This window comes from Megascapheus bottae, chromosome 12, assembly GCF_031878675.1.
Source record: "Megascapheus bottae isolate mThoBot1 chromosome 12, mThoBot2.hap1, whole genome shotgun sequence".
Lineage (NCBI taxonomy): Eukaryota > Metazoa > Chordata > Mammalia > Rodentia > Geomyidae > Megascapheus > Megascapheus bottae.
In genome coordinates this window covers 48,279,683-48,294,521 of record NC_143520.1, presented here as the reverse complement: position 1 = coordinate 48,294,521, position 14,839 = coordinate 48,279,683, and the positions used below count along the sequence as shown (strand labels likewise).

The following is a 14,839-nucleotide window of genomic DNA, read 5'->3' as shown; positions in this document are numbered from 1 at the left end:
GTGTGTGAATGTTTCTGAGTTTCATTTTTGACATGTGCTGCTGCAGTGTTGAGGGAAACAGAATGAATACATGGCAGGAAACGCTCTGCAATCACTCTCTGAAATCAGTTTCTGCTGACCCCTTTCCTCTGGCTGCCAACTCCACTTACCTTCAGGGCCTGATTGGCGTCTTGCCCCCCACAGTCTCCCGGTAGGTCTCAGTCTTCCTAGTGCCACACAGTCCCTGCCTGAACTCCAGGCTAAACAGTTTTCGTAGCAGCGTGCCCACCGCCGCGGACCTTCCCGCTTCACCACCACCTCTCCCCCCACACCTCTAGTCTCTGCCCTGTCTGTCCTGGCCTCTGCCCTAGCCAGAAGGCCCCTTTCCTTCAGCGACCTGTCACCCCACCGCTGCGGAGGGTGGGCGCAGACCCCAGACCGTCCATCACCGCATCCTCATTCGACCCTTTGGATTCCGACCTTTGGTCCGACCTGGCCCTGGCTGGTTCTCGGCTGGACACCCGCCTGGAGCTCGGCAGACTCCCAGTCCACCCCGGGCCGCCCCACACTCAGTCCGGGACGCTCCTTCAGAGGGTTCCTAGGTGGGATTGGTCGGGCGCCAGCGCCCGCTCCCAGCGTTGCCATGGCGACACAGACGCACTCTCCCCGAGAGCAGCCGGACGCCACCAAATGTCCCCACGACGTGGGGGAAACCGGCGGCCGCGGCTTTGGGATCACAGGTTGTGGGTGACTCTAGGGGCTCGGAGCAATCTTGAGGGGCCTGTGGAAAAAGAAAATATCCTCCTATAATGCTGGAACTAGTAGATTCCCGAAGGAAAGCAAGAAATTGGGGCGATGCCATCAACTGGAAGCCTGCGTAAACCGGAACGAGGCAGAACGGAGGGTAGGGGCGGGGCTTCACATGAGTGGGCGGGGCCAACGCCGGAGTCCATTCCTTTACACTTACTTTGTACAGTGGGGTTACAGTTATATTCGCCAGATAATAGGTGCATTACTTCTCACACACTGATACTGCTTCTCATGTTTTTGTCCCTACTCCCCTTCCCTCACCCCCTCCCAATCATCTTGTTTTCCCCCTTCCCTTTCCTATTTCAAATAAACAAATAAACGTATATACAATATACCAGGTAACCAAGTCAGAGACAGTAACAAGATGAGCTTAACCAAAGAGCAACCAAAGAGAAGAGAAATAACATAGTACGTTGAGAACAGCAATCACACAAGATAAAGCTCTTGTTTCCATATCCTGGAGATCCTTTCGTTTAATCTCATCCTATATGACCTTATGAATCTAGGTTTTGCGCTATTGTATTCCTCTGCTAGGAGAGTCCTAGGTGTGTACTAATTATTACAAATGAGGGAAACCATTGAGCCTAAGTTCCTTTGAGTCTGGCTTACTTCACTTAATATGATTTTTTCTAAGTCTTTCCATTTCCTAACAAATGGGGCGATGTCATTCTTTCTGACAGCAGCATAGAATTCCATTGTGTACAAATACCACAACTTGTTGATCCACTCATCAACTGAGGGACATCTAGGTTGGTTCCATATCTTTGCTATGGTGAATAGTGCTGCAATGAACATGGTTGTGCTAGTGGATTTAGTATGTCCTTGTTTCTGGATGGTTGGGTAAATGCCAAGTAGTGGAATTGCTGGGTCATAGGGGAGTTCTATGTTTAGCCTTTTGAGGCACTGCCACACTGCTTTCCATAGTGGTTGAATGAGTTTGCACTCCCACCAACAGTGTAGTAGGGATCCCTCCTGGCCACATCCCCTCCAGCATCTGTTGTTGTTTATTAAATTTCTTGATCCTGGCCTCTCTAACTGGAGTGAGGTGAAATCTCAGAATTGTTTTGATTTGCATTTCTTTTATGGCCAGAGATGTCTAGCATTTCTTCATGTGTCTATAGGCCATTCTTATTTCCTCTACAGAGAAGTCTCTCTAAATCTTTGGCCCATCTTTTAATGAGATGGCTGTTTATTTGAAGATTTGTTTTTGAGGGATTAAAATTTTTTTAGCTGTAGATGTATTTTAGATATGAGGCCTTTGTTTGTTATATGGCTAGTGAAGATCTTCTCCCACTCTGTGGGACTTGTTAGCTATATCCTTTGCCATACAGAAGCTCTGCAGTTTAATGCAGTCCCATTTGTCCAAACTTTCTTTAATTTGTTGTGTTTCTGGGTCTTTATTAAGAAAGTTTCAACCTGTGCCAAGGAAACCTAGTGTATCTCCTATTCCTTCTTGTAAAGTTTTCAGTGTATCTACTTTTACCTCAAAGTCTTTGATCCATTTGTAATTAATCCTGGTGCAGGGTGACATAGAAGGATCTAACTTCAGTTTTCTGTAGGTGCTTAACCAATTTTGCCAGCACCCCCTTGTTAAAGAGACTGTCTTTCTTTCATTCTATATTTTGGCTCCCTTATCAAAGATTAGGTGGCCATAGATCTGTGGGTTGATTTCTAGGTCTTCAGTTCTATTCCATTGGTCCTCAGGCCTGTTCTTGTGCCAGTACCAAGCTGTTTTGGTTACTATAGCTCTGTAATAGAATCTAAACTTTGGTGTTGATATTCCTCCAGCACTGTTCTTTTTGTTAAGAATGATCTTAACAAAATGATCTTTAAGTAGTTGCCATTCTATAAAACAGCTGATGACTACAATGCATCTTGGTCAATGTCACCCTTTCAGTATTCTCATTCATCTTTCCCAACCCGCCCTTTCACTCACTTTTTCTTAATTTTGTTAGGATATACATTCAATATTTTGCAACAATATCTCCTCCTTTCTTTTTAAAACATTTTTATTGTAGGGATAATGTATAGAGGAGCTACAGTTATATTCTTCAGGTAGTAGGTGTATTACTTCTCACACATTGATTACCCTTGTCATGTTTTTGTCCCCAGTTCCCTCCACCACCCCTCTCAATCATCTTGTTTTCCCCTTCCTTTTCCTATTTCAACTAAACAATTAAACGTATATACAATATACCAGGTGACAAAGTCAGATAAATTCAGTCACATGCTTTTTTTGTATTTTTACTTTTATGATAAGTTTCATACTTGCCATTTAGACGCAACCTTGTCCAATTCACGAGAAATCTTGTTTAAGCTCTACCTTTTCTTCACTGTATTATTTTGAAGAAAATTCCAGCCATTATTTTTTTTTGCCAGCCCTGGGGATTGAACTCAGGGACTGAGCACTGTCCTTGGGCTTTTCTCAAGTCTAGGGCTCTACCACTTGAGCCACAGAACCACTTCCAGCTTTTTTTTCTTTCCTATGTATGTGGTATGGAGGAATCAAACCTGGGTCTTCATGTATGGTAGGCAAGCACTCCACCACTAGGCCAAACGCCCAGCCCCTCCAGACATTATTATATTCATAAATACTTCAGGACATGCCTCCAAAAGATAAAGACTTTCTTAAAAGAAGTCTTTAAAATTACAATGGCATTTTATATTTAAAAATTCACTACCATACTCAACTGTCTCCAAAAATGAGCCAATTTTTCCCCACCATGCCAGTTTGAACCAGAATTCAGATAAAGTAAACCCCATGCATTGAAATAGATTGGCATGTTTTTATTTTTTATTAATGAGGAAATGTATAGAGAGGTTACAGTTACATTTGCCAGGTAATAGGTGCATTACTTCTTACACATTGATACCCCGTCTTATGGTTTTTGACTCACCCTTTTCCCTCTTCAAAACCTTGCATGCCAGAAAGACGCTTTTCCCTCCTTCAGACTTCCATAATCACTTGTTCCACCCTCTTTATATCTTTCTAATGCTTATCTCTTTACAAGCTGCACCCATCATTATTTGCACATGTGCCTTAAACTGCAAATTCTTAGGGGGAGGGCACTGTACCCTCTACTGGATTTCCAACAGCCCTTGACCCAGTTCTTTGTCCATAGTGATTACTCAGTGACTGTTGGCTAAGGGAGTGAAAAGATTCATTTGATTATCTAATGCACTGCTTCGGTTCTTTTTGTTATAGCAACAAAGTTGTAGATTTGAAGGGAACAGGTATATCATGTTTCCTGTAGTCTCAGACTTTCCCATTCCAGCTCAGATCATGAGATGTTTGTTTATGTAAACTAGTTAATGGGTATCAGGTCACAGATGCAAGTTTTTCCTTAGGAAAAAGTATTTCCTATGAGGTAGAAATAATACATCAGTCTCCTTAGAATATCTAAATAGACTATCATAGTAAGTAGTCACTGTTGGGATCCTCAGATTTACTCAGTCTTCTCCTGAAATCCCTCATTCTAGCAGTAGTTCAGGAGAATAATTAATACAGGTCAAACAAGGAATGCTTGATTTAGTCTTGGATGTGTAGCTCAGTTCTAGCCACACAATACATGAGAGGAAGGATTCTGGAGATCTCTGGGAAAAGCTTTCTCTCTGTCAAGAAAGTCACACTTAGAGACAAGATCTTTGTCTTTCTGGACTATGAAGTGTCTGCAGAGTTTCTTCAACTGCCACAGCCATTATGGACCATGAAGAGTTCTGACATTAAGGCAAAGGTGGTGTGAAGGAGAGAAAAACAGGGAAACAATAAGAATACTCCGGGCATGCAGGGAATTATTTCACCTTTGGTTGGTTAATAGAGGTGCTCCATTATCTCTTCTTTGTTGCTGAAAACACCTGAAGGACAACGATTTTTAAAACCTCACTACTGCAAGTGGGAGCTGAGGCCAGGGGGAGCTTTCTATGAATGTGTGATTTCAGGCTAGCTAAGATGTATTGAATTGGAAACTGTGCTTTAATAAGATTTTCCAGTAGTTTCATAGGTGCATTGAAGTTGGAGACTCATGGAACCAATGGGTGCCTTACAGTTAATGGCTCTCAGGTCATCAATTACTTAATTCACTCATGCGTGCATTCCACACAGTTTTCCACTTAGCATTCATGATGAGCCGGGCTCTAAGGTGGTCCAGTTCAGCCAAGCAAATGCAATGAACCATACAGGCACAGATACCCTAGCTTGTTACAAGCTTCAGTAGAACAGGAAGGAGCCATTAATTTTCTCATTTAAACCTCCTCAGTGGCTTCACATTATACAGAACATAAAATTCAGAACTTCTAACATACTTTCATCCTCTCATTTTGCGGGCCCTCCCTTCCATCTTCTCATTTTGCTACTCTTTGCACACTGCCACCCCTTTGCCTGGCTGGATGTGTTAGAGGGGCTGCAAATCTCCTGACACTACACAGATCCACTATGACTACTGTTTACTGCCTAATCAAGTCCCATCCGAATTTCTGATTTGTGTGATAAGATGATTTCTGGTTCTAACCTCTACTGCTGCAATAAATTACCTGAAATTTGACCAGTTCCTAGTTAGTGAAAGGACTCCAGCCTCAGAGGGGCTTTTCCTGAACTTTTTTCTTCTAAGTCAGGTTCTGCTCTGTTATTCTTTTTCAGTACTGTATTCTCTCCTTTTGTAGCTTAGTTCATTCAAGTTTTTGTCACAAAATGTCTGAGTGGCTTAAACACAACAGCAGTTTGTTTCTCACAACTCTGAAGACTGTAAAGCACAAATATAATACACCAGCACACTCCATGTCTGGTACGATTTCATGTCTTGGTGCACAGGTGAGACTTCCTTCTGTGTCTTTCCATGCTGGGAGGAGGGGCAGCTAGCCCTCTCGGCCTCTTTTATAATGGTACTAATTCCATTTGTGGGAACTCCCCATTTTCACCTGTTTGTATCCCTAAAGGTTCTGCTTCCAAATTCTATCACCCTGGGCCATGCTCTTACTATGTGAAATTTGGGGATACACATTAAGGCCACAGCTGCTAGATTTATGTCTTTGACATGTGTCTCCCTACACTATGTTCAATGCATGCTGACTGATCCATCCACTACGGAGCACGTATCTGTGTGAACACTGTTGACAAGTGATTATGTCTCAAGACTTCATTTAAAATAATATGTATATATATATATATGGAATATGGTCAACATATTCACGAGTTAAAATTCAAAGAATAAGCTGGGCATGGTGGCTCATGCCTATAATCCTAGGTACTCAAGAAGCTGAGATCTGAAGATCAAGGTTCAAAGCCAGCCCAGGCCCAAAAGAGCCTGAGACTCTTATCTCCAATTAACCTCTAAAAAATGGGAAGTGGGGCTTGGCTCAAGGATAGGGCGGTAGCCTTGAGCTGAAGAGCTCAGAGGCAGTGCCCAGGCCGAGTTCCAGCCCCATGACCCACAAACCAAAACAAAATAAAATTCAAAGAATAAAAATGATCTCACCTGATTCTTCCCCTTAATCATCAAATTTCCTTTTCCAGAGGTGACTGTTATCAAATCCACATTATTACATAGACATAAAAATTTATAGACATGTTTTATTACATAGATTAATATCTATCTATGACATACAAAACTTCAGCTTAATTTTAATTATGTTCTAAAATCTAAGTGCCGTTGATTGTATATAGAGATTCCCTTCTTGAATACTTGTTTGTTAAACATGACATTTGAAATATGATGTAAAAAATCAATGTTAATAAATTCTTAAAATAAAAATTAACAAAAGAATATGTTTTACTCAGATCCAAACAATTATATTTGCAAGACCTTTACACTTTCTTTAGAAGCCCAAATTCCTGACTCTAGTGATTCTTCTTTTTTATTTAAAAATATATCTGAGTGATTGTTCTGTATCTGTATACAAGGCACCACCTTATTGATTTCTATGGATGTATAAAATTTGATAATTGAATTGACCAGTCTCCATTATTGGATCATATGCTATTATAAGTAATGTGATTCACACACATGTGTATTGGTCACTTCTCCAACACTATACATATATCCATTCGTGTATATGTGAGTATATCTTTAGAAAAAAATCCTCAGAGTATAAATGCATTATTCAAAATGCTTTAGTCAAAGAATTTGTGGTATTTATGACTCTTGACAAAGATCCTCTGTGAGAATCGCGTTATTTTCTACTTCTAGTTGCAATATATATTCAAGTTTTTCCTTATAGTCTCACCTACATTTATGTTGAATAACTTTTATATTTTTGCTGATGGGATAGGTAAAATGTAGTATGTCAATGGTGCCAACAACTTAAATGTACTGAATTATTCTCAACTTCATGCTAATGCTGAAAGAGGAGTATTATTTCCCTATTATACAAATGAAGAGACAGAGGCTGAGTGAGCTCATGTTGGGGTTATGAGGTTAATGGATAGCTAAATCAGGACTGGAATCCATCCTTTGCTTTATGTCAAATGTCTGCCCGGGAAGAATTGAGGGAAACCTGTGGAAGACTGGAGCACACCTGTGGTTCTATGCTCTGTCCAGGGAAGATAAGGTCTTGTAAGTAATACTGCCATTCAGATAAAGTTTTATTTGTTCCCTGTTATTTGTTGTTTTAACTATAATGTTTCATATCTGTACTTAAAAGGATGCTGACAAATAGAGAAGGAAAATATGAAAAGCAAAGAAAAATATTGTTCATGAGAAAGCCCTCCATGTTTTCAGAGTATAAACAGTGAGACCAGACCATAAAAACCTCATTAAAACGTCAGGGTTACACCTTTGTACTTCAGGACTGAATAGGAAATTACTTACCCCATTATTTATGGCTCATCAATAATACATTAGCTCTGCTCTCAGGAAAGCTGACATTCAGAGGTAGACTGGTCTCAGTGTGTGGTTTATTCCATTCCCAAAGGAGCAGAGCACATTCTCTGCACTTGTATGGTCATTTGGTGAAGACCTGAGGCTCAGACATCTAAAGACAGCCAATTTCTCCCTCCCCAGTGCTCTCCTTACTCTCATCTCCTCAAGGAAGTCTTCTTTCCTCAGGAACAATTCAGGGCTCTTCCAGTCATTATGATGGAAATGGATTCAGATTGTTAAAATAAGATGTGTGTGTGTGTGTGTGTGTGTGTGTGAGAGAGAGAGAGAGAGAGAGAGAGAGAGAGAGAGAGAGAGAGAGAGAGAGAGAGAGAGAGAGAGAGGGAGAGAATGAGAATATCTTCAGCCAATGGTGAATCCTCTCAACAAAGAATGATCCCATGTCATAACTGGTAAGCATCAAGAGGTTATACGTGAGAATCAACAGTGACCCGCAAAAGAAACTGAAGAACCAAATAGAAATCTCATCTCGATACCACCAGGAAGCTACAATCCTTTGCATACATGTGCTCTGCCTGTCTTTTTCCAAAGGAAATGGCAAGCTTCTCAGTCCTCTTGAATAAGTAAGAAATTACAAGCAAGATTGCAGCAGCCAAGCCCTAGGTGAGTATCCCAGAGGCAGGGAGCAGAGTCTCCCTGTAAGCCCTCTTCCTTGGTACCCATATTTTAAGGGGATGCTCTCAAGGGGAAAGACACTCTGAGCAGGCACAACTGACATGGCATTGTAAAAGATTCCCATTCTAAGATTCTCTTAAAAGAGACAAACGTAGGATGTATGTCTCCCAAAAATATACTGAATGTAAAAGAAACGAAGAAAAGATCTATTCCCCTTTTGGTACTAAGAAAAATTTTAATTCAATTTTTATACATGTTTACCTTTACTATTTGCCTCTCTGGAGTGACAAGAGTGTCTGTCTGACATAAAGGCTGGATAATATCTAAACTATTGCTAGGAGAACATAGTGCATTATTTGTGTGGATGGCTATGACTTTCATTTCATGTCTCTTCTGTGTAGTGGAATTGGGAGAAAGGGAGAAAGGGAAGCCAATGTGAGTTATCAAAATCACAGCGATGACCCCTCTTTATCCTTCATTGGGTTATAAGGAAGCTAAGAAGGCTTCTTACCTCAGAGGGCATCACAATATTTATGGTCTCACTTACTCTTCCAGAATCTTCTATCTTCATCAAGTAGTGCCATCTAAGGATGGTTGTTGTTCGGTATAACACTTGACCATCCATCACAGCCTGACCCACAGTAGTTGAAACATGTACTCTGTAGGAAGGAGACTGTCAAAAGCAGAAGAGAGGAGGGCAGAACTCATGCCAGTTCTTCCCCAAATGGGATCCAATACCGGTTGTATTCCCACTTAAAGTTGGTGTTTATGGGCATGCACCACAATCCTCCATTTCTTCAGGGATTTTCCTACCTCACTTAACAAATTTCTTCTAGGAGGGAAGGCTGATGAGGATTTAAATGGTGCCACCTGAACAGCTTCTTAGCCGTCTGATCAGAGGTTTCTTACAGGGCTCAGGCTCTATGCTACCTCCATCCTCCAAGGTCCTTTCAGTGAAAAGGGCAAATTGTCACCCAGGGGGAATTTGATGAGCTGATGTACTTAAAGTGCCTAGAAGAGAAGGCAGAATTGTGGAGGGGCAAGAGGGAAGAGAATGGACATCAGAGTGAGACAGAAAAATTGGCTCTAGAGACCCAGTTGGAATGGCTCACGTCTACTTGGGTGGTGATCAGTGGATCATGGTTCACAGCCAGCCTAGATGGGGGAGAGGGGGAGCTGGTGAGACTCCATCTCAACCAATGAAAAATAGGACGCTCGTGGTGTGTACCTGTCATCCCAGCTCCGAGGACGGTTTAAAATAGGATGGAAGTCCCTGGGCATAAATGGGAGATCCTGTTCAAAAAAAGAAAAATAACTAATGCAAAAAGAGTAGGAAGAGTGGCGTAAGTGGTGGGACATTTATGTTAGAAGGTCCCAGTACCTTCACCTCCAATAAGAAAAGCTATTTGGGGGACCTTGTACTACGGAGGCAAAAGCGAACTTCCGGCATAAGGGAAATTGCACTCAGGCCAAGCAGGTTACTGGAAATACCTGCCTGGTACTTACAGAGTCTCCCAGGCAGGGAAAGTCACCAAGCTTCCCAGCTGATTCCACATAGGCACAGCTCAAAAATATCTGGGCATACCGGGGTCCTCTTGATCTCACCTGATCTCCAAAGGCTTCCTGGTGTGGAAGACAGGGTGACAGGAAATTTCCGGAATAAGTGGGCATGACTTGAATGATGAAGAAAAATCAAAGTGAAAACCAGAAAGTGCAAGGTCGGTGCCACCTCATTCCACTCCCTCCTGGTGAGAACACCACAGGCTGAGTCCCTGTGTCTTTGCACCGTAGGTTATGTTGCATTTGCTACCTTATTCGGGATAGGAATGAATATTGAGGCTCAAATAGGTGGCCCACAGCTTGAATTCCAGCACTTGGGATGATCATGAACTCGAGGTCAAGGATAGGCTAGGAAGGGGCCCTATCCTGAAATAAGTTGCTATGGGTCCCTCGTGTGGCTTGTGTCCCTAGGATCCTGAGCAAATGTCCTTGGGAACTTCGGGGTGGGCGTGGGGGTAGGGGTTGCAGCCCTGCAGGCTGGCAGAGCCTGGGATTGCCCTCTCCAGGTCCCTCACCCCACTCCCCTGCCAGCTCCGCCCATGCCTCCGCCCCCCCCCCACACCCTCTCAATAGAGGCGCGCAGACTGCGCTTCGTCTTTATCCTAGCACAAGGCCACCTCGTCCAGGGAGAAGCAGCTTCAAGACCAGCAGCGGGGTTAGGGATCTAGCCATGGCAGCGTGGGGATCGGGGGCCACCCAGAGCCTGGGGTGCTGAGCTGGACGCTGAGGTTCAGCGCAGGTAGAGCGCGGAGGCGGAGGCGGGGAAGCGAGTGGCCGTCGGGTCTCCGGCGGAGGAGCAAGAGGCACCATGCGCCCCCGCCTGCCGCCTCTGCGGGATCCGCTGCTGCTGCTGCTGCTGCTGCTCGCTGGCGCCGCATGCACGGTGAGTCCCCCACCTCCCTCGGGCGTGCCAAAGGTCTCACCACTCCAAGGCCCTATACGGGATGGGGTGGATTTGGGGGAGCGCGGAAATTCCGCAAAAGAGACTCCTTCTCTCCCCTCCCAGTGATCTCTGCCAGCTCCTTGCCGGGAATGGACGTGGGGGGTCCCCAAAGGGGGAAAAACAATCGTGGGCTCCACGGGCGCCTGGCGAAGGCAGCTCTAGGCTCCATCCTTTGTCTTCTACCTCTCCTCCTCCAGCTGCGCCTCGGGGTCCCTGCTGGACAGAAACTGTGGAGCCGTCCCTGGCAGTGCCTAGAGGGCTGGGCACCCGCCCTCCAGGGTTTCACGGAAACCTCGTATCACCCTTGGTGTGTGTAGACGAGAAAGCCAAGGATCCGAAGGAAGGGTTGAGGGAGGGTGTGTGTGGATATTGCTTCTTGTCCGAAACAGAGCTCGGGAACTCACATCTGTCTGTCCCCAAGTCTGGACATTTTCACACGCACACAAGGGGCCGCCGATGGAGAAATCTCAGAAAGCCCTGGCGAGCCAGCGTTTGGTCTCTGCTGGGACAGTGTGCAATTCCCCAGCCCCGCTCCTGTGGGACTTGTCTTCCTAATGTGTGCGTGCGTGCCTCTGTGTGTGTGTGTGTGTGTGTGTGTGTGTGTGTGTGTGTGTGTGTGTGTGTGTGCCTTCTCCTGGGAGAAGCTGTTCCCCACAATCCAGGTCCAGAGAGGGGTCTAGAAGAAAAGAGGTCACAGGGTGGTGGTTTGTCTTTCTTTCCCATAGGAACTCAAGATTGCTGGACTTCTTCCTCTGGGCTTTGTGCTTGCTAGATGAGGCTGCTCCCAGACTGGAAGGATGAAAAGAACAGGGAAGGAATCTAGGCTGGAAGGGAGGCGGCTTCCAGACCCATCGCATCCCATTAGCATTCCAAACTGGTCCCCAAGTTCTGCATACTTTTGAGTAGCCCACAGGAAAAAATGCTGTGGGGGATCCAATTTTGAGTTTTCAGAGTCTGTCCTGGGCAAGTTCTTCCTGTTATCTGGCAGCTGTGTTTGCCCTTATCCTGCCCCAGTTTGATCTAAAGGAAAAAACATTGCTCCCAGGTTAATGAGCTTGCCCACTCTCAGGGTTGACTCTCTTTCTGCAGCTCCAAGGCATTCCAGTGTCCATGGTTTGGGAAGGTGCACTTTGGGGGCTCAAGTCCACCTGCCACAGAACCTAGAAGCCTTTTCTAGTCAGTGGCAGGGCTGTTTTGGAAGGTGTCAGGGCAGTAACACCCACTCTTTAGTTTGAACTTCCTGCACTAGGCAAGACGCTAGGCTGGTTGAAAGCCAAATTGAGCTTTGTATTTGTATACAGTGTGTTATTCTATGGCTGCGGTGGGAGGGAGAATAGTTTCTTTCCTGGGCCCCCTCCCAGCCTTCTTCTTAGGTATTTGCAGTATTCTTAAGATTCTCCTTACTGGTCCCTAGGCTTAGCTCAAGTTGTCACTGTGTCTTAGAAAGATGCTTCTCTGTAGTCTGGTTTGATTCTCTCATATTACAAGTGAGCAGATTGAGACACACAGAGAGGGCACATCTGACACCAGCAAGTAGCAGCAGGGCTTTCACTAGCTCTGCCGGTCAGGCTCCTTTTATTTATATGTCATGTACTTAGGTACTTATATGCTTATGCACGATAAATGTATTAGTATCTGAACTATATAAGTATGTAAGTACATGAACTTATATGCTTCATATGTATTATATTGTATTGTTAGGGGATAGCTCTCTGTGTTATTTTATGTCATTAGACCTGTGGGCATGTGTCTATATACTTCATGGTAGCAAACTCCTGTAATAGATTTACAGGGGCATGTTCTCACGTGCACACACACATGGGGTTACTGGAACTTTCATCTCATTCATCTTCTATCCCTAGATCCTATCCCAATAAAAGAGGGAACTCAAGAGTATGTGCAGAATGAATGATGAATTGATGAGGAAAATGATGACTGCATCCATGGAAAGTGTGTTAAACTGTGGCTCATAAACAATGAAGCACCATACCTGAGAGCAATCACTGCTTGTCAAGTTGTACACAAATGTGACATGCAATGGAAAGAAGAGTCACTTAATCCATAGCATCTGACAAACCGCCAACTTGGTAGCCTTCATGTGTTCAGTGGGAATGAGTATAGCTGTTTTCTTCCTTCAAGCACATTTGATTTCACTTTGAAAATGTTAATAATTGGGCTAGATGATTCTCTACTGGGGGAAGAGTTTGTCCTATGTGTTGTACAAGGCCTCATAGCATCCTTTGTCTCTATCTCTACAGTCAGGTGCCTCTTCCCAGAAATGTGATAACAGCAAATATACATAGACACGACCAAATGTTCTGTGGGCATAAGAAGGTATAATTGCCTCTGAGTAGGTATAGCCACTGTCTTGAAGGCTGACATATTTCTGGGGAGATAAATCAACAGGGCTGACACTAGGTGCTTGTTTTATGTTGGACCCCACTAAGATGTGTTGTGCTGCCACAAGCCCTAAGCAACAAGGTCCAGTGACCATAGACTATAATCTCTGAACCTATGAGCCAAAATAAATCTTTCCTCCTTGTAAGTTGATTTTCTGGGGGGGTTTTTTTGGCACAGAAAGAGAAGTCAACTAACAAACTAAAAAAACACCTAACAAAACAACCAATAAAAAAATCAATTTCCAAGGCAGATAAAAAGATTTCCAAAGGGAATGTATTTTTTTTCTATTTTCCATTCTCCTTCTTTTCTTTTATCCTTTTCTTTGCTTCATCTTCTTCCAGTGGTGCTTTTGGTTTGAACTTAGTGCCTCCATGCTTCATCTATGCTGCCACTCTTTGTGGGTTATTTTCAGAGCTTTACTGTATTCCCTAAAATAGCCTGGACTACAGTCCTATTATTTGTGCTTCCTTTTGTTGCTAGAATGCTGGATGTGCACCATTGGGCCCAGCCACTGATTCAGATGGGCTTCTGTTGACCAGTGATTTCTTGATCTCCACCTTTCAAATAGCCAAGAGTATAGGCTTGAGTCTCTGGGCCCAGCTCAGAACTCCTTCTTGAAAGCTTAAATTTATTCTCTAGGATTAGAGCTCCAAGACTATAGTCACCCTCCCCGACTCCCCAATTCTCCTTACCCCCAATGGTTTCCAGTCTCCATCCCATTAGAAGGCTTGGGAATTCTCTCCCTGACCTTCAACCCAGCTTGGGGATGCCCTGCTGCTCAAGTTAAACCCACAACACTCAGATCTTATCCACTTTGTTTTATTATAAACACAAGGCTGCTCAGCACTGCGCAGACCTGAGAAAATAAGACCGTTCTGGGCACATGGCTCTCTGAGCTGTGCCTCATGAGCTACCTGTCTTTTCAAATTCCTAACCTGCCACTTGCATGCTGATTTCCAGCAAATAGAATTTCCTCTCATTTCCTGAGAGTCGAAGACCATGGATGAACTTCCTGTAATCACCAACCTGCTTGGGTGCATGTGCCTACATTGTCCTGTCCATTCTCTTCCCTCCCACCCATCCTGAGCAGCTGGGCCAACATAACAAAGTGCCATAGGCTAGCTTAAACAATACAGATTTATTTTCTCTCAGTTCTGGCAATTGGAAGTATAGCGCAAGGTTTCTGTGGAGGACTCAACTCATGGCTTCCTGCTTTATAGGCAGCTGTTCTGTCTTCATCAGCCTTTCCAGAGAGCACGTCTGAGAAGGGTGGGAAGAGAATTGCTGGCGTCTTTTCTTGTAAGGACATCAATCCTTTAGGATCAGGCTTCTATAATGTTACTTAGCTTTAATTTCCTCATGAGAGGCTCTCTGTCCAAATTCAGCTGGATTTAGGATTAGGAATTCTATTTCTGAATCTAGCCCTGGGATGGGACAGAAAGGAGAGCCCCAAGTTATAGCACTATCCAATATCCATCCTCAGGGACTTTCTTCTGCAGATGATAAATTGACATCCATCTTATCCAATATTCACCCCCCCCCCGTGGCGCCCCCCCCCCCGCATCAAATGCATTACCTTACTCAATTCTACACCAATGTGGTAGAAGACCCTCCCTCAGCTCATGGACCCTTCCTTTGAGAACCCCGAATCTGCTCCCTG

At 44.1% G+C, this 14,839-nt stretch overlaps 2 protein-coding genes across 4 annotated transcripts in view; one reads left to right on the top strand and one right to left on the bottom strand.

Annotated features, from left to right (window-relative positions):
- Cfap221 (cilia and flagella associated protein 221) overlaps window positions 1-575 on the bottom strand; it is a 95,197-nt gene extending 94,622 nt beyond the window's left edge. For 2 of the 3 annotated variants that reach the window (XM_090342950.1, XM_090342952.1), the window contains exon 1: window positions 460-575. The gene's annotated coding sequence lies outside the window, so the exon portion shown is untranslated. Of the gene's footprint in view, window positions 1-149; window positions 223-459 lie in introns of those variants that run through there. The other variant, XM_090342951.1, reaches the window with a different exon arrangement.
- Window positions 576-10,644: 10,069 nt separating this feature from the next.
- Sctr (secretin receptor) overlaps window positions 10,645-14,839 on the top strand; it is a 51,429-nt gene continuing 47,234 nt past the window's right edge. Inside the window, exon 1 of the mRNA XM_090342488.1 lies at window positions 10,645-10,719. Within this exon, the coding sequence (XP_090198614.1) occupies window positions 10,645-10,719 (75 nt within the window). The remainder of the gene's footprint in view (window positions 10,720-14,839) is intronic.